A 20,490-nucleotide genomic window follows, 5' to 3' on the forward strand; every position below is an offset into this window, starting at 1 on the left:
GAAAAGGGTTAGAATTCACTGTAGGGAAAATAAAGAACTATGTTGAAGGATTATACTATGACAATGGAAGCCTGGAAAATAATGTAGAACAATTGAACTGTTTTAGAAAAAAGTTGTAGACCTTAATGAGATTTATAAAATTGTAATTAGAAACAGTGCATATCAGATTCACAAATGTCACCCATGCCACCTATCAAACTTGACATTCATCATATATATTCGTTTAAGGCCAAGTTCTTTATTGGAGAACCGGGACTTAACATAACTAAATAACTCTTAGCTGTGGAAAGAAAAACCTGAAGGTGGGTAACCAGACTTGTGACTGGACACTGCTATCTGAATAAGCATCTGCGCATATACTGGGCCTCATTGATGACCCAACATGTAGGAAGTGTGGAATGGATGTTGAGTTATCACCTCACATTTTGGCTGAATTTATAATTTTGAAGGCTTTGTCCATCACACTCCTTGTGTTAAACATTTGAAGACCTCCCTCAAAGAACGTTGTATATCAACGGCTTTTGCATATGATATACAACATTCTTTGAGGGAGGTCTTCATTTGCTGGTCAGTACCTGATGATGAAGGATACAGTGATAAAGCAGTAAATCTAGAAAGTCATTATTTTTCCGGTATAATGCAATGAAACCTTTAGCATGACCAGTGATGGATTTTGCTCCATCTGTTGTAATGGACACCAATTTAAAGAGAGGCAATTTAAGCTTATCAACAAAATTTTTGAAGGCATTGAATATGTCCAAGCCTATAGTTCTCTCTTTCAGAGGAGTCATACCAAGCATTTCTTCTTTTGAGGTAAAATCACTAAAACCCATATGTATAAAAACACAAATTTGAGCAGTATAATATATCTCTGGATTCCAACTGGAGAGATAAGGCGTTACTTACACGTCTGCTTACAATTGTTGGCTCTCATTTTCATCCATTTTTTTCAACTTGCCACATCATATTATTTCGTGATAACTAGAGGTCTTGAAAAGCAGCTCTAATCTCATTATTGTTTTTGAAACTTTGAAAAAATACATCTGATATTTCTAGAAACGTGTCCTTAATAAATTCACCATCACTAAATGGTTTACGTTTCTTTGCAAGAAGGTGGCTAACTTTGAATGATGCTGATTTCAGTTGTAAAGTTGGTTAAGAGAATCTGTTGTGCATACTACTTGGATTTAAGTTCCTGCAACTTGTGTTTTCTAACCTCACAATTGGGTGGAAAGTCAAACTGGTATTTGCTGTGGAGGGTGTTCTAAATTCCCTTTATTAGGTATTGCCACTGAAGTGTTATAAATAAGGCAACAACATTTGTCTTTTATTAATCTTGCTCCTACTTTTCATGAAAATGATGTCTTATTCTTTTTAGAAAAACTCCTTTCTTATCTTAGCATGCAGGCTTTCACGGCCGGTGTCTAGTTGAAACAGAGCTTCCGGGCTAAGATGCCGTGGTCTACTGGTGCTGACGTTACCAGATGTTTCGTCTACTTCTACGGCAGACATCTTCAGTGGTTAGGTATCCTCGGTCGAAGTCTTCTGCTCAGGATACCTGTAGCAACTGATGACCTGACTGGTTGCTCGTCCTTATTTATAGCTCCGAGACTTGGTGTTCCGTTGTCGCGGCGGTCCGCGCCCGTCAGATCGTGACCTTGGACTGGCCGTGGCGTTGCTTGGTCGCGGCGGCCCGGACCTGCTCGGTCCCGGTGGCCTTGGGCTGGTCGTGGCGCACAGTTGTTGCGGCGGTCCGCGCTCGCTGGAGTGCGGTGACCTTGGGCTGGTTGTTGTGTTCCAATATTGTGGCGGACAGCACTCGCAGGATTTCGGTTTCCATCCGTCGTACCGTCGCTGTACACAGGTTTTGTACGTGTCCGTTTCAGGACAGGATGCCAGCAGTTGTTTAGTTTCAGACCCTCTTCTTTACAGTTGAAATTGTTTGGATGTTTATGGATTTCAATCGCTTCCCTGAATAGGTGGGGGAAGTAATTGGACGTGTTACTGAGGATGTCTGTTTCTCAGAATTGTATGTCGTGCCTCCCATCCTGAAACGCATGTTCCGCCACTGCAGATTTATCCAGCTGTCCCAATCTGCAGTTCCGTTCGTGTTCCACTAGTCTAGTTTTGACACTACGTTGCTACAGGTATCCCGAGCAGAAGACTTCGACCGAGGATACCTAACCACTGAAGATGTCTGTCGTAGAAGTAGACGAAACGTCTGGTAACGTCAGCACCAGTAGACCACGGCATCTTAGCCCGGAAGCTCTGTTTCAACTCCTTTCTTATATCACTAAATACAACAATTAATGTTACAAGGCATAGTATGAGTGTAAGACACGAATAATTGTGCTAGGAGACAGCAGATGGAGTAATGTAGCTGAAATAGACACACACAGCATACTTACGGCACAACAAGCGACTGCTACAGTCTGTGTCTCACTTTCTCACGCAAGATTATCTGATGATTAGTGTCAATGTCACCAACTTAGCAGCAATAAGTCGCCAACCCTGCTCCCACAGACAAACATGTGCAGAGTCCCTGTTGTGCTCTGCCATTTATTGTCCGCATGACACAGTAACTCAGTTTGAAGTTAAATTGCACAACAAAGGCTCGTTGAAATATAAATTATTCCATTTTCGGGGATTTGAATATTTCTCACTCATAAAACGTTTAGCGATCGACCAATAATAATGTTTTACAAAAGAAAACCCTAAGAATAATGACAGGTGTGCATAAAAAGGCACCATATGAAAAGGCTTTACAAAATTAAAAAATATTGACCTTATCTTATGAGTATATTCTTTTTCTGGTCATGTTTTATGCTGAAAACAAAGGTATATTTAATAGGCCTACTATTCAAGACATTCATAATTTTAATACAAGACACAAATCTACCCTTTGTTATAATAAGAAAGGAGTTCACTATCCACTTATTATGATCTTCAATGCATTGCCTAATTTTCGTAAAGCTTTTAAGTGCCAAAGGAAAAAGGTTCAGAACAGAATTAGCAACATTTCTCCTTTCTCATACAATCTACTCAACTGATGAATTGTTTATGCTTGTAAATTGAATTAATTTGCTTGCTTTGTATTGTGTGGTTATATATTTGCATTATAACTTTTGACTTTTTCCACATATCAAAGCTAAGTGCAGATGTAATATCTATTGAATACAATAAATGGAATTTAATTTTTCAACTCCTATTGTATGGAATGTAGAATGAATTGAGAAAAGCAAATGCCACATGTCATTAAATTGTATAATTTTTATCATTACAGGCATAAATTTACACGAACAATGACTAAACATGCCTTTCAGTCACTCGTCCAGGCCTTTGACATTCCTGGTTGGGGGCTCTTCTTCCTATGTCACAAAGTCAGTGGAAAAAATACTTGTTTATGGATGCAGGTGTGTACCTTATATAATAAAGTTTATGGATGCAGGTGTGTATATAATAAAATCTGTGCAAGGACCATGCATGTAAGTTGAGTTGCATTATTTACTTACTTACTTACTTTTGAGGGCCTCTCCACTTTTCAGTGGTTACCCTTTATTCCCATTTTCCATCTGCGTCTGTCATTCCAATCCTGCTCATTTAGTCCCTTATCATTCATCATTCTCAATATTCCAGCCCTCCATGAATTTCTAGTAGGCCTTCCTCGTTTCTTTCTACCAGCTGGAGACCACTGAAGTAGCACGTTTGGCCATCTCCCCTCATCCATCCTCCTTACATGACCATACCACTGAAGTTGTCTATTCTCAATTCTTGCAATCACCGATTCTTCCATGTTCATTATCCTTCTAACATCCTCGTTTCTTCTCTTTTCCAGCCTGGATATTCTAGCACCTCTCCTTATGCCGTCCATTTCAACTGCCTGTATCTTACTTTTTTGGCCTTTCGATAGACTCCAACCTTCAGCCCCATATGTCAATATACTTTCCACTATAACCTCAAGAATTCTCTTTTTTGTTTGCATTGTTATTGTCCTGCTCCATAGCACTCCATTCAACATCTTTATTGCTCCTCTACCCTGCATTATCCTATAATCTATATCTGCATTATTTACACATAAAAAATAATAGATGTCTTTGTAAATTAGGAACAGAATTACTCTGGTCCCATTTAAATTTATTGTTTAATTCATAGCAGATTTGTAATCAGTAGTGTTTGATAGTCATCCAGTCTGTTCTCAAAAAAACTGAAAGTTAGAATTTATAAAACAGTTACTGGTTGTTTTGTATGGTTGTGAAACTTGGACTCTTACTTTGAGAGAGGAACAGAGGTTAAGGGTATTTGAGAATAAGGTTCTTAGGAAAATATTTGGGGCTAAGAGGGATGAAGTTATAGGAGAATGGAAAAAGTTACACTAAATCCAGACGTATGAGATGGGTGAATCAAGAAATGCATATAGTGTGTTAATTGGGAGACTGGAAGGAAAAAGATCTTTGGGGAAGCTGAGACGTAGATGGGAGGATAATATTAAAATGGATTTGAGGGAAATGGAATATGATTGTAGAGACTGGATTAATCTTGCTCAGGATAGGGACTGATGGCGGGCTTATGTGAGTACAGCAATGAATCTCCAGGTTCCTTAAAAGCCATAAGTAAGTAAGTGTTTCATAGTATCGCTTGATATATTGAGGAGCTTATTTTCAAAACAACCTTTGTCCATTCCCATAACTTCGTGAGAAATCACGAAAAACATTTCTTGGTCTAAAATTTCTTATCAGCTAGGCAAGAGACATTATGAAACTAAAGAGATTAGAATCAAATGAGAGCATGATACTCTTAGATTCCAAAGCTTTAACTAATATTTTGTCGTAATTTTGCTATGGGCAAGCATCAGTTAGATTCCATTAGCTACATTTAACATAAAATGCCTTCGCAAATAAGAAGGGAGGAGAATCGAACTTTACTACAAGTAAATTCCCAGTTCCAGAATGGTGAGTCAAAGATTAACATAGGCCTACTTGTATTAATTTTACATAATCTATTGTTGTTATTATTATTATTATTATTATTATTATTATCATTATTATTATTATTATTATTATTATTGTTATTATTATTTCTGTTTTGGTCATCTCATCCTACATACAAAAAATATCACGAATCGCCACTGCATTGAATAATCTTTGATTATAAGTAGCCATACTGTAAATATCTATTAAGTTGAGAAAAATTCGTTCCAGGAGCAGAAATGGAACCCCGGACCTCTCAGCTCTGCACACTGAGCGCTCCTTCCATCTGAGCTGTACTGGGACATAATATTCACAGTATGGCTACTTAAAGTCAATGATTATTCAATGAGGACGGAGGGGCCTCATATATGAATATATGTATATATATATATATATATATATATATATATATATATATAAATAAATTTCATAATTATAGACATCAGCTCAAAGAATTTTGAGTGACCACAAGGGTCCTGAATACAATAAACATGTATAATAATGTGATGTGATATATATTCAATAGATTACTGGTACTGAAAAATAAATAGCGACAGTTCTTATGTTACAGGGTTTTCATTTTAGTCTACAGTATGTTGTATGGGAAATAAGTATGAATCAAATATATTAATTTTTCTCTCTGTTTTATGTGTATTGGCACTGCTATTTAAACTCTTGCATACCTCTACTCCCACTTACCTGGAAGCACGTTTTCAATTTCTCACAACAGTGCGCAATCAGAATCAAGCACTTCTTCCTATCCCTCATCATAGAACGTCATTATATTCATCCTTCTATACAATATCATTACCTCATCTGTGGAATTCTCTACCTGGTGACATCAGGGATTGCTGCGCTATCGAAATTAAAAATTAAGTGAGAAACATATTTTTTGTCTTATGAAATTTATTATTAATACATTACAAAATGTGTTGATTACAGCCTTCGTCTAATCATTTATAATTGTATTTCTTGTTTGCATTATTAGTTACCCTTCCTCGTTCAGTTATTTAGATTAATAATATTAATATAGATCTTAAGCTTTGTTTAATTGCATACAGATTCAACATTTTCATTGTTTTTGTGTTCTTTTTTTTTTCGTTTTGTGTTACTGTAATTGTAAATGTTCTTGTATTGTATCGACGTTTTTGTGTAATTGAATGTTACTAATTAGTTTCTTCGCTGCTGTCTAAAAATGTTGTGTATGTAGCTACATATTCCTGGTGATGTGGAAAAGAAGGCCTGATGGCCTTAACTTCATTATTATTATTATTATTATTATTATTATTATTATTATTATTATTATTATTATTATTATTATTATTATATTTCTTGTTGTATGACATTTTCATCCCATCTGTAATTGCTAATCCTACAGATCTTCCTCTTATAATTTGTGTATGCACATGTGTGCATGGGGTGTGTATGCATGCAACCCACTGATGAGCTTTCTAATTCCGAAAATAGATACATTGTGGCATAAAATTCTTGATTTATTTTCCTCCTTGCTATATCCTCAAAAAATTCATCAAGCACAATTTTCTCTTATGTTTTCTCTCGAGTCCAAAAATGTACTTGTTCACAGTTAGTCCCTGATATTTTTCTTTCTTGCACAAATATTGTAATAAATTTTTTCTTAATCCCAGTTGTTGGTTCACTGACATAATATAATATTATTTGCGTTTCCTTATACTCTTCAAGTGTCTCGCGACATTATAATATGTAATTATATTTTGTGCTTGGCTTTGTAGTGAACGACCAGAAACACCTGCTTTTAATTTACATACAATGTTTCTAGTAGCACTTCTTCAGTGAAAAACTTCCCATCCATCAGCTATCTGCATGCCAGGTAAACAGTTGGTGCTGTGACAAATGATAATTTTTCTCCTGCATTTCCTCTGGCATTCTTAGTAATGAGACTTAATTGCAAAAAATGTATTAGAAATATAAAGATGTAAATAGCGTACATAGATAAAAAAAAGCTCAGTTTTATTAAGTTCTCTGTACACATTAGTTTATGTTACAAGGTCAACTGAAAGAAAATTTAAGATAATTTAGTCAGATTTTGGCCTGTAACAAACCTACAGTCAGAAACAAAAAGATTCTTTCAAATTAAGTAGAAAGGTCTCCGAAGAATGCAAGAGGAAACATATAGAGTACATACAAAAACTAGGAGGGACAACCATTATGGTGGCTTCATGCTAAATTGCTGGGCTTATAAGCCAGGATGTCTGAGTTCAAATCCTGCTCTACCCTGAATTGCGTTGGCAAGTTTTCCATCATCATCATCATCATCATCATCTTCATCATCATCATCATCATCATCATCATCATTATTATTATTCATTACGAGTATAATGTGGACCCATTGCCTGTTGTGAACTCTGAATAGTCTCTGAAAAACTACTATTAAGTGGTCTACACTTGTTGGCAGTAGAGGCACCTGTGAGCTGTTCATAGAGTCGGGGTGAACAACAAGAAGTAAAGAGCCCTGCCATCCTGCCATTGAACAAAAAAATGCAATGAATGCTCTTAAAGCATTACCAGAGAATGTTGAAAGAAAAATTGTAAGCTAAAGAAAGCAGGATACAAGAAATCGTGTGGCAAAGAGCAGGGCTCTGAAGAAAAGCGTCAAATTGAGTCTATAAGAACACTGCTTGTTTACTACCGGAAGCCTACAAAACATCAAGGGCACTGTCAAAAACAGTTGCCATTGCTATTGTGCACATCCGAGTTCCACACATCGTAAGAAGCCTGTAGTTAGAAAGTTATTTAGTGCACCAGTTTTTCGATTGGCAAAAACTATAATAATACCAAGAAATACCGTAGCCTACTCAAAAAAGCCAAAGAGTGAAAGCTTTCAATTGCCAGGATGACAGTATTAGGCAAACTCATGGTCTAAAAGACACTGTTACTTACACAAAATACAATGGTAAAAGGAAAAATATGTAATGTTTTACTGTTTATGAAATCTACAAACTTTTCCAACAAGAGAAGCCTAACATTAATTTGTGAATGTCGAAATTTTCAGAATCTCGACCAAAACAAGTTCTGCTAAGTACTAAGCTTCCTCACAATGTATGTATGGGCGAGTACCATCAAAATGTAATTCAGACATTGAAAACTTCGCATAAAAAATTATTAAATACCCAAATACACAAGCAAGTATTCAGATTTAGTTGTTTGTGATCCTTTAAGCCAGAATCGTTGAATGGGCATTTGCATTACTTGTCATGAAAGTAAATTATTCCGTAACAGATTTCAGCCTATGCTCAAAGAAAAAGAATAATTCTCTAGATATATCTGGAGAAATAAAAAAATGAAGTAAAAGAATTTAGAGTACCGGTTTGTAAAGTTATGGAGGAGCTGACAGTAATGAATCTGTTTAATTATACAGCTAAATTTCTGCCACAGTTCTTGAAGCACTTTTTCATTAAAGGAAAGCAAAACAGTGCCTACAAGATTGAACGTGCTGCTGTTACAAACAATTCAACAACCAACAAAGCACTAACCAAGGTCAGTTTTTTATCAAATTATACCTATGTATTCCAGGATAAAATCCGAAGTGCACACTACCAACATACACAGGTCAATTTATTCACGTTCCATTGGCACATTGGTAATGAAATGTTACTAACTTGTCATTGTGCATGAAAATGTAACACATTGTAAGCATACTGTTCTTGCTTATATTGACAAAATATTTCAACAGCTCCTGAAAGATGTTAATAAAATTTCTGTGTGATTCAGTGTGTCTGCATCACATTTTAAGAACAGATTTGTTGAAGCAACTCCACCTGTTCTTGAGAAGTGCACCTTGTAAATATAACGTGGAATTACTTGCAACATCATATGGTAAGGGACTTGTAGATGACATTGGTGAATTTGTTAAAAGGAAAGTTTGGCAGTCAGTTAAGTCTAGGAGAAATACTGTTGAAATGCTAAGCAGAGAATTTTTAGAAAGCAGAAGACATACTGAAATCAGAAGTAAACAATGAAATAATGAAACAGTTGTCTTTAGAGACCATTAATATTAGGTACCCTCCACAGAACTGGCTTCATTTATGCACCGACGGATCCTTGATCTCCAGGGAACAAGGTGCAGGTGCAGGTGTTACGTGCTGTCTCTTCTCACTTTATAGATCTCTTGGATATGGAACAATAAGTTTTGATGGAGAAATCATTGCAATAAGTGAAAGTCTCAGGAATCTTCTATGCCACATCAATAAATTTAAGAATGCAGTTATATTGTCAGACTCCAAAGCAGCTAGTCTTGAGACACACACCTTCATCTCAAACAGCAGAAATAACTAAAGTGCTCTCTCAATTAATAACACTTAATAAAAGAATTGTATTCCAATGGATACCATTCCATTGTGGAATCCTGGGAAACGAGAATACAGATGTTTTAGCAAAGAAGGGCAGCACTGCTATTTACAGACCTGTTACTAAATCTACATATTACTCTGTGAAAAGATTTATTAAATCTTCATACTTAGACTTCAACAAATAAAATTTGATAACACAATCTCAAGGGAAAAAATGGAACTCTCTGCATCATAATCCACAGTTAATTCCCGATTTACCATGCAAATCGTCTGTAGTTGCACTTAGATTGGCAACAGGCCATGACTGTTTGGCCAAACACTTGCATAGAATTGGAATATATCAGTCCCCTAACTGCCTATTGTGCAACTCAAACCAAGAAATGGATTCGCAACACCTCAAAAACTGTGCTTCAGCTGCTGACCATGACAATATCTTTGAAAAATATTGGAGTGCAAGAGGATAAATGACTTTATTGTCAAACGCCTGGCATTAGAAAACAACATCTTTTAAAATTTTAATTTTAAAGTATTATTTTAAATGTCTTTGTATATCACTTTAAAGTGTTGTTTTAAATGTCCTTGTATATTTAACCAATATGATTATAAATTAGATATTGCAAAAAGTGTATAAAATTACTTCAACACGATAATTCATTAGAAACAAATAACATTATAATATAATTCATCTTAGTGTCTGACTTATCTGAACAAATACCCAGTATGAATTGTAAAATACCTTTGTATAGTCAAACCATTAGTAAAACATACAACATTTTGAGAGAGATTTTCATAGTTCTTTTCACCATGTTTCCTCTTGAAGTAATTGAATTGATATATACCCAGTCTCATAACAGCTATCGCCATCTTTCCGTGTCCAAATGCCATTTCTCTCTATCCATTCACTGGTCTTTAAAGTTTCTGCTTTCAGTCCTTCTAGCCAAGTCTTTTTTGAACGTCTTTTTCTTCTTCCTATTGGTACCCATTCACACATTCTTCTGTCCTACCATCTGTGACTTGGTATTTGGTTTTTTATATATATTTTTTTCTTTTGTGAGAAGTAGGGAGCTGACTTAATGCATCAATCCCCAAACTGGAAGGCTAAGCTATTTTTGTTCAAGGTTGTCTTGCTCTAGCCTTTGCAAACAAATTCGTCGTTGAATTTAAATATTTTCAGTATGTTCAGTTCAGTTTTGTAATGCATTATTGTTTTATTTTAGGATTATCATACCTTAAAATAATATGATCTGATTTATAGGAAGAGCTTATGCTATTAACATCTAAATGTGTGCTTTCAGTGTTACTGTTTTAGAAGTACAAATGGTTTTTGCTTGTACACTATCTCGTACCAAATGACTAGTCAAGTTTTTTCCTTAGTAACTATCCAAAGTGACCTTTTTTTAACGGACTTCGATTCCTTGTTGCAGGCTATCTGTACTGGAACTTCAGAATCACAGTTTCTGTACAGTGTAGAAGTAGCAGATATTAATGGACTGCGAAGTGTGAGTTACAAGGGACCTGTCTTACCACTACACAGAGTTGTTGGTGAAAACGAACAAGATTGTTTAATAGTCACGGACACTTTACTTGGTACTTTAAAAAAGAATTATGGCTTTCATATTAAGATATCGATTTGGAGAAGTGAATCACTTCCTTAATATGGCTTTGGAAATGAAACCAGTTATTGAGCATTCTTTTAATATAAATCTGATAATGGGTTACCAGCTAGCTAAGGAAGATCATATTTATTTTTCTGACTTCATTTATTCACTTGTGATTGGCACAAGATTTTTCTGCACAATTTCACCTTCATTTGGAAAATTGGACGAGAACAAACAGTTCTTTATGTCAGTATACCATCGTATTTACTCAGTTTGTTCATACCATCAAGTGGAAGTATATTTCTGGAAATAGAAGAAACTCGAAAAATTTTTAAGAGTATGTCTAAGTCTGCTAATATCCATATTTCACATATTGTTTGTCATTTTTCCTGATGCTTGAGGTTTATTGATCAACTCACACTTCTTCCAGAACATGCTCGACCATTGAATTTATATGAACATCTGCAGTTGTCAAATTCTTTTCAGGGAATTTTGTTTATTTTTACAGGATTTAATTATTTCTTGTCATTATTTGTTATAAGTGTAGTTCTTATATTTTATCTTTCACCACACTTACCTCTAATCATATGTCATTGTTGGCTTGAGTATATTTTATACTAACAGTTGTAATCACAGAAGTTTCCTACAACTACCTTCTTCGAACACTACCAGTTGTGGTACAGATGCATTTCAATTTATAAATATTGCAATATTAAAATTACAGAAACAAAGGAAAACTAGGTAAATGTATGACATGATGAAATTCATCGCTAAATTAAATGAGACAAAATTTGTCCAAATAATTGCATTTGGATAGAAGAGATCTTTCGAGTGAACAGTGTCATTAAATATATTTCGATATTGTCTTGTTTCTAAAAGAAATACACGAACAAACAGTTGCTAATTAATTTGAACACCATTGTGTAAGATGTACCTAAATACTACAACAATGTTAAGTTACGTGAATTACTGACATCAGATTCCGACAATTTGTTTTTGCAGTTGTTTACTGTGTTCGAAAATATATATGGTATTAATACTGCGTAATTTAATATTCAAATTTAACGGGAAAGAATAACTCATATACGAATAGTTTGCTTTGTTTTCACAAATACTACGTATATAAAAGAGTTCTTAGGTTTTTGTTTTGTGACTTCATAATTTTTTCATTTTTGCGTATTTAACTGAACATAGTCGATTCTTTTATAACATGTCGACCTAATGTGATAGGAAACATTGAATATTGAAGCTTCAAATTGGATTAGTGAGGTCAAACACTATGTATGTGCCTTACTGTAGTTACTAGATTCATCATGTAACTGAATCATTGTTTCTTCTTATTTCGCTACTTGTTTCTCTTATGCCTCTTTATATAGATATTCAATATTTAATATTTTAGCGTATTAGTTATTATAGACTGCATTATCTGGGAAAAATCTGCTTCTTTGTGGCAGGTGCATTTTGAAAGTTTGAATAATACATAATCCAGAGTTTGTATTGGATTGGAATGCAATTCAGGACTTATTTAGTTACCTTCTCCGTTAAACCAAATACAAGAACTAAATTCGTGTAGTGTTAGTGCCTTTGATTTTTGGCATAGTCATTTGTTCGTTTTGAGGAGAAAAAGTTTGGTGAGATGGAAGGGGGGATTGTAAAAAAAAAGTTGAGGACTTTCTGCTATGCACTGCTTCAGGTCCTAACATTCCCATGTTATATGAGAACAAACTGGATTATATAATGAACCAAACACTTTGCGTTTAATTGGTGAAGACAATACATTTGTTCCAATAGTGAAATAAGTGCCTGACTATTATTGAGTTAATAATATTTTGTTAATTCTTTAACATGCAGAATATGTACATTTCTGAAATATGTTACTACTAATGTTTGCAAGTTCTCATTAATTGCAAATGGTTTATGATATTTCTTCTTTATTTCTCTTTTCAAAGTTTATCTCTAACTTCTTTGTATATTAAATTTATGTTTTTAATTATGTCAAACTTAATAAAAAGTAAATGCATTCTCTCATTTGTCTTTAACTTCTTTATATATTAAATTTATATTTTTAATTATGTAAAATAATGGGGGCATCATGCTATCTGCAGTGATTGATGAAGACTGCCAAGTGGTGCAAGGATTTACTACCGAAGTTCTTCGTTTAAGGTTAATTGAAGAGGTGGATGGGAAAAAGGCAATTTTTCGAAATGATACTTTTAGTAAATTGCATTTGAAATATTTAAATCTAGAAATGTTTGTTTGTTTTAAGGCAGTGGTAACCCAACTCACCTGCTCTTACGAAGCACTGTGTGCATTCACATGCACTCATGAGCAGAAAAGAGCAATATTGGCACTGCAAGCATTTGGATGATATACTGTATTCTGGCATACTGCTTGTGTGCAGTGAATAGTGCTCTTACACACAGAGCACGAGTTGGTCACCATTGTTTAAAGTTTACTCATTTCAATTACTACATTTATGTTTCTCGAAATGTTTTTTTTTTTTATAAAATTTTTATATATTGAAGGACTTTGATGTGTAAAAAAATATAAGATAATCATGTAAATTTGACATTAAAATTGCCCTTTTTCTATGGAATAAAAACAATGTTGAAATATCTTTATATTAATTATTTATTTTGTATTAACCAAAACACAAATATTTTCTTATGTTACATATAATAACTAGTCCATGAAAATCAGTCTTGCTTAAAAATAATTATTCCTTGTATACTGACACGTTCACATTGAAAATACATTTTCTTCTTCTTCTTTACTCTTTGTTAGTCACTCTTCTTTTCGATTTAAACGGTACCGAAACAATGGACATAAAATACTTGTCTTGGAAATTTTATTTGCAGTTTCCTAGATTGAATTGAAAAATGCACTTTGTTGTGGTACAGATACATTCTTAAAACGAGCTTTCATGCAACACTCATTGACTGATCTGAAAACTTTAGATGGACTTTCTTTACTGGAGCTAGTTTCATATGACTTACCACTGTCTTTTCTTAATTTCATAACTATCCTCTCCCAAAGCATTTTATATTTCATTCTCTGGTTTCGTCTGTTATTTCTCTTATTTTTAATTGATGCATTCAGTTCACTAAAACTATAGTCAGTGCTGTAGTCATCATCTTTGTGGGTAGAAACATTCAGCACATCCATATTGAAAGACAGAAACCTTCAGAACTGAAGTAAAACAATGCTGAGAAGAAACTAAAACAGTCATTGTTGTCGAAATGATCCACTGTATAATATATTCTGTGGAAAAGGGCAATTTTTCAGCAACATAAAATAAGCTATAACTCAGTAGAGAATTGATACTTTAAAGTAATACGTGAACATCTTGTAGAGGGCAGCAGATACCTTGAAACTATACATTTTGTGGGGGGGGGGGGGAAGAGGGAAAAGGCAATTTTATCAAATCAAATTTCCCTTTTTCCACCCACCACTTTAATTGAAATGAATGAACTGTTATTTCAAAAGTTCTTTGTCTGTGAGAAAATTATGGCTGAGAGTCATTTTTATCACTTAAAGCTCAGTATTATAGTGCATTATAGAGCAACTGGACAGTCTGAGTTTGAGGTATAATTTTTCTTGAAATGTAATGTAACTGCTATATATGTGAGAGTCAGGACTGAAATCTTATATTAATTAGAATGACATTATAGTTGAATAATCATTTGTACTTTACCAAGACCAAAGTATTGTAATAGAGTGTAAAGTTAATGATCAAGAATTCCACTTATTATTCAATATTTTGTTTCATTGTGACCATGTATGTTGTTTATATAATAAAGAAACTTAATAATTTATAAGAACATGTCACCATATTCTTAAACCATTCTATTTTAAAATATCGTAATTTTGCTTTTGTGTAAGAGTTTTCCGCAGAATACTACTGTGCATAATACTTTTCCTTATGTCTTGTGATTTAAACATTTGCTTGTGTTTACAGTTCCATTGAAAGTAATGTCTCTGCATGTTTGTATTTAGCACCAGACAAAAGTAATGGGCCGACTCTTGGAGGTCGTTTCATAGCACGATTTACATGATAACTTTCATAAGGAAATTAACGCGTCTCTCAGAAGTGTGGCCTTTCGTCTCATCTCAGTAGCTTTCACCTGTCATGTGGAAAGGATGAAGGGAGCAGGTTCGAGCCTCAATCCTAGTGTAAAAAACAATTGTGTTTCCCCCTCTTGAATAATGTTAAAATGTAGTTTACAGTCTTGGGACCAATGTTTTAGTTTGTTTAACAAAAAGTGAAATGATTATGCCTAACTCCTATGAGTTAGCTCTGATCCTGATCAGATATCAAGTGAAGTAATTAAACATTTAGGTAATAAGGGACTTGATATTTGTTTACAAATATTCAATTTAATATAGCATACATCAGTTTCTGTCTCTGATTGAGGTTCTGGTTGGTGTGTGTGTGTGTGCGCGTGCGTGCGTGCGTGCTTGCATGCGCGCGCATATATATTATCAGGCAGTACATCTCACTTGGTGATGTGTGTCAGAGGAAGAATAATTGTTTGTATGCATCTGAAGTCTTAATAATATAATATGTAGCTAATTGGCATGTAGGCAATGAAGGGGGAAAGGAACTGGCCACCCTACCCCATTATCTCCTGGCCTAGTTGCCTCATAAGTGGTGACTTGTTAGTATCATTTGTGAGGTTTTTGCTTTCGTATCACAGATTCTTGTAAAATGTGTTCGAGCATTTAGAATTATACTGTAGTATAAATAACTCAAGCTGCTTGAAACAATAGACAGGGTATTCCATAAAAATACACAACGAACTGCGAATTGGGTCCTTTATTGACAATTTTGTTTGATTTATTACTAGTATACATACCACATTGATGCATGCAGTTCATTCTTGGGTGACTATATGTTTTGCTGTAGAAGATGGGGACTTTAAAAACCACCTTCAATACAAATTTTTCTTGCAATTAATAATGTGAGTGTATTTAATATATTTATAATATATCCTGTACCATTTTCCTAGATATTCAAATGCTTTTACCTTCATAACTGCCATGTTCATATTCAACTTTCAGGAGGCTGTAACTTAGTCATTTTAAAATGAGACATATACAGTCCGACAGTTAAATAATGAGACTGATTTTATTGCACAAAATAGAAACAAGACAATTGAATAGTACATTATTTTATTCAAAGTACATTCCTACTACAAATAGAAACAAGACAGTTGAATAGTACATTATTTTGCTCAAAGTACATTCCTTCTGAATCAATACGAGTGACGCAATCGAGCAACGACTGAAACGACCTCTGCAAATTTCTTTTTGCTATGTCTTGAAGAGTCGATGTCACAGTCCTCTGGATATCTTCAACATTGTCAAAGAGTCTCCCTTTTCTCGGTAACTTCAGTTTTGAAAAATCTAGTGAATAAAGTGGGTGATGGAGCACACTCACTTATTTTCAGGCCAAAAAATTCTGTACAACTTCTGTCTGATGAACTGGTGCATTGTCATGAAGTAGGAACCAACTGCCTGGTGTTGAGTACTCAGGCTGCACACGACAAATCGTTTCGTGGCTTACATCAAATTCATCTGCCAACATTCTCATAGTCACACAAGATCTTCTTTAACCCATTCACTTTTGCAGTGAGATCCTTGCTACGTACTGAAATTGGATGCCCAGACCTTGCTTCATCTTCTATTGCTTCCACACCACTTTTAAATTGCTCATACCACCTGCACGAGATAAAGAATTATCTTCATACACTTGTCGCATCAATGGCACAGTCTCAGTCGCACTTTTTCCGAGCTTAAAACAGAATTCAAAATCCATTCTGCAACGCTAATGTGATAACAGTCTCCTGCTACCTACAAAAAAATGTCACCCTAGGTCCCGTCATGCTTAGCGTGAAATGATACAGTTTTGCCAGATTGTATATGAAGGTTGGATATTTCAATGACATGTAATGTATTATTGATGGCATTTCTCTTTTGCTTACAATAAAATCATTCTCATTATTTAATTGCAAAAAAAGGAGTTATGGGATAGATTATGTGGGCAAATAGAACATAATGTAGGTTATGCGAGATCAGCCCAAGCCTGAAAAACCCTTAAGATAGCTAAACAAATAAAGCAGCAAAACCCTGGATTTTTTTTAACAATTAATGATTTTATGCAACATTTTAAAATACTTTTAACAGAAACAAGAGAAGCTTTTATGAAATCTGAAACAATTTTAAACAAAATAAATGATGATATGGATCCAGTTACAGAGGATGAGGTATTTTTGACACTAAAAAATGCTAAAAATGGAAAAGCCGTGGGCCATGGAGGAATTGCAATGAAATTAATTAAATATGAGGGAGAAGCTGTTGTAAGAACATTAACCAGAATGTTTAATCAGATAATAGATGGTGATCCCATACCTTCTGATTGGAAAAGTACATATGCCTACATATATTAATGCCATCATAAAAAAGAGACAAAAGAGACCCTAAGAACTACAGGGGAATTAGTGTTATGGCAACAGTGAATAGAATTCTTAGTACCATCAATAAGATTCGACTAGAGAAATTAATTTAAGATATCTGAACAACAAGCGGGCTTTTCACCAGATAAATCATGCATATATCATATATTTACAATCAGACAAATAATCGAATTAAGGACGGAGAAAGGTAAAGAATTACATTTTGTATTCATTGACTTAGAAAAGGCATATCATACCATACCAATAAACTCTGGCATTCTTTAGTAAGATTTGGAATTCTTAAACCTCTCATTCAGTTCATAAGAAGGCTATATGATTGTGATGTGTTTGTGAAAATGGGTAGTAGAATATCCAAAAAATTTCGCATGATGAAAAGTTTAAGGCATAGATGTGCAATGTCACCAACACTGTTCAAAATATTTTTGGAGAAAATGGAATACAGCATGCTATAGAATGGGAATAGAAATAAATGACAAATATATTCATAGCCTATTATTTGCTGATGGTCAGGTCATAATAGGACAAGATAGGGAGGATGTTGAATTTATGACTCACAAACTTGCTGATACATTGGAGGAAGGAGGCTTGAACATCAATTATAATAAGACTGAATATGTAACAGTGGGAGAAGAAGGGAAAGACCTTCATATAAATGACAAGACAATTAGACGAGTGGAACATTTTAAATATCTTGGATCTAAAGCTATCCAGGAGGGTTAATGCCTTGTAATTTGTAACTTTTCCGAAAATTATGCCTGCATGATTCAAGACTTAGTACAGGGTGTTTATTGGAATAAAAATCAGGTCACACTCCATCCCTTTGTAATTTATTTTAAAGACAGAAGTGAATTAAAACATAAAAACTTTGTATCAGTTTCAGAGTGTCTTAAACACGACAATTAATACGATTTCTGAAGAACAAAATAGGAAATGTGAAAAGAGTTATTTATTTTTCTGATGGGGCTAGTGTTTTCACGAAGAAGATTTCGGCATAAGTGCTGAATGGCAGTTTTTTGGAACTTCACGTGGGTAGGGCCCTTGCGATGGGATTGGTGGCACCACTAAAAGACTAGCAACAACAGCAAGTCTTCAGCCATATCAGGACCCCATTATGACACCAAGAAAATTGTTTGAGTGGGCTGAAAAGAATATTAGTGGAATTAATTTTCTATTTTTAACCAATGATGAACATAAAAATGAATGTGACTTACTGCAGCTTCAATATGAGAGGGCAAAAGCAGTAAGTGGCACGTGAACACTACATGCTTTCATACTGGTCTCAAAATCTGAAGTACTAGTTAAAGATTATTCTTTGTCCCACGAAAGTAAACGTGTATTTATCTGAGTTGCTTAAAAGTACATTTCAGTTATCCAATCCGGTTGGCTTGTTTTTGTGTGTTTTAAGTTAGTTTTGTGGAATTTTTTTGTTAATAATTGTGCTTCAAAAGTGTTTACATATTTCGTAAGTTGACTTTATGGTATATAACATACTGACACTGTGTGTACACACATATTCTTACATAGCGACATGTTCTTGCAGTGATGCTCCTACTGACACTGTTTGTACACACATATCCTTACATAGCGACGTGTTCTACTGACATTGTGTGTACACACATATCCTTACATAGCGACGTGTTCTTGCAGTGATGCTCCTACTGACACTGTGTGTACACACATATCCTTACATAGCGACATGTTCTTGCAGTGATGCTCCTACTCAACAGCATGTGCCCGACTGGATAAGTTAATTTATTGCAAATTCATTTATGTATATTCCATTCTGAAATTTTGTATGCATACAGTTGAGAAACTAAGGAATGCAGTGATATTTTCTATATTTCGAAAAGAGATTCCGAACTTTAAGAAAAAGGCATTTTAGAAATATATTTTCGAGAAAAAAATACAATATAAATTTTTATGTAATTGCAGGCCAGATATGCTAAAAGTATGTCTTATGAGCTTTAATATGAGCCGAATTTAAATAAATTTCATTAAGTGTAATGGAGATATTACCATTTATATATAATGGTGTGTGCGCTATTACATAAATTTTGAATTTGAATACTTTTCGAAAGAATCAAGTTTTATGAAAATATACATATATTTTATTTTTGTTCTTTCAATCGAATAAAAAAGTTTGACAGAAATAAAAAATATCAAGGTCAAATTTCCTTTAAATTTGCCTTGTTTGATGTGGAATGACTCATTTATGTGTGAGAACGTTTGAGAATTATAATTGGCATGAGAAAGATTCAAAGAAAATACTTTTTTATATAGGCAAGGATAGGAAAAATCATACCATATTTATAATGATCTAATATAAATTTGTAGTTTTGTTGATACGCCATTCTGGCATGATGCACTCAATATGGTAGTACTATTCAGTATGTTGTTCTCTCAACATGTAAACAGCATTGCCAGAATGCGCTGTGATGTCTTCTTCACCAGACAGCATACGGGCATTTCTTTTCCCCGAAATTTTAAAATTATTTATTTTTTAATTTTCTATTGAGGATGCTCGAAAACTCAGGGCCCTGTGCACAGAGCCCATAGCATATGTTAACATTGCTACTGGTGTTAATCTGGCACTGACTTAAATTATTTGACAATGATGGACATGGAATGTAATAATGTTAGTAAAATAATAGTGAAGGTTTTGTAATTAAAAACGTAAAAATGACGAACTCGAAATCGGTCTTAATTATTTTTTTTAATTAATTTTTTTGAAAGAAGATATGAGATGAAAATAAGTCACATCAGGAACTTGTAGCAATATTTTCAATAATTCATATGCTTGAAAATGTTAATTAGGATCTTTACATTGTTATATACAAAGTACAGGACTGGTTGATTCATGTAGTCACCTTATGATGCACTGAAAAACAATCTTGTCTTATGACTAGGGATGAACTATTGTTTAAAATGTACACAAAAAAATGTCTGGTAAAATCAAAGAACAATATATAGTATATTTTAAACAACAGTTCAGATTAAAATTTAAGATATTCCAGTACTTTCAGTAATACGGTACTTAAAAGGAACAATTCTTCCATTTAAGATGTGAGGAGTTTCTTATTAAAATTCATAAAATTACATTTATTAGCAATAAATATGCATA

The 20,490-nt window shown here is 34.1% G+C and overlaps 1 protein-coding gene across 4 annotated transcripts in view; it reads left to right on the plus strand.

The window, feature by feature from the left end:
* LOC138705915 (serine-rich adhesin for platelets-like) overlaps positions 1 to 14,714 on the plus strand; it is a 50,805-nt gene extending 36,091 nt beyond the window's left edge. For all 4 annotated transcript variants that reach the window (XM_069834676.1, XM_069834679.1, XM_069834675.1 and 1 more), the window contains exons 7-8: positions 3,284 to 3,413; positions 10,720 to 14,714. In XM_069834676.1, coding sequence (XP_069690777.1) covers positions 3,284 to 3,413; positions 10,720 to 10,950 — 361 coding nt within the window. In that variant the 3' untranslated portion in view covers positions 10,951 to 14,714. The remainder of the gene's footprint in view (positions 1 to 3,283; positions 3,414 to 10,719) is intronic.
* Positions 14,715 to 20,490: the final 5,776 nt, after the last annotated feature.

The sequence above is a fragment of the Periplaneta americana genome, chromosome 9, assembly GCF_040183065.1.
Source record: "Periplaneta americana isolate PAMFEO1 chromosome 9, P.americana_PAMFEO1_priV1, whole genome shotgun sequence".
Taxonomy (NCBI): Eukaryota; Metazoa; Arthropoda; class Insecta; order Blattodea; family Blattidae; genus Periplaneta; species Periplaneta americana.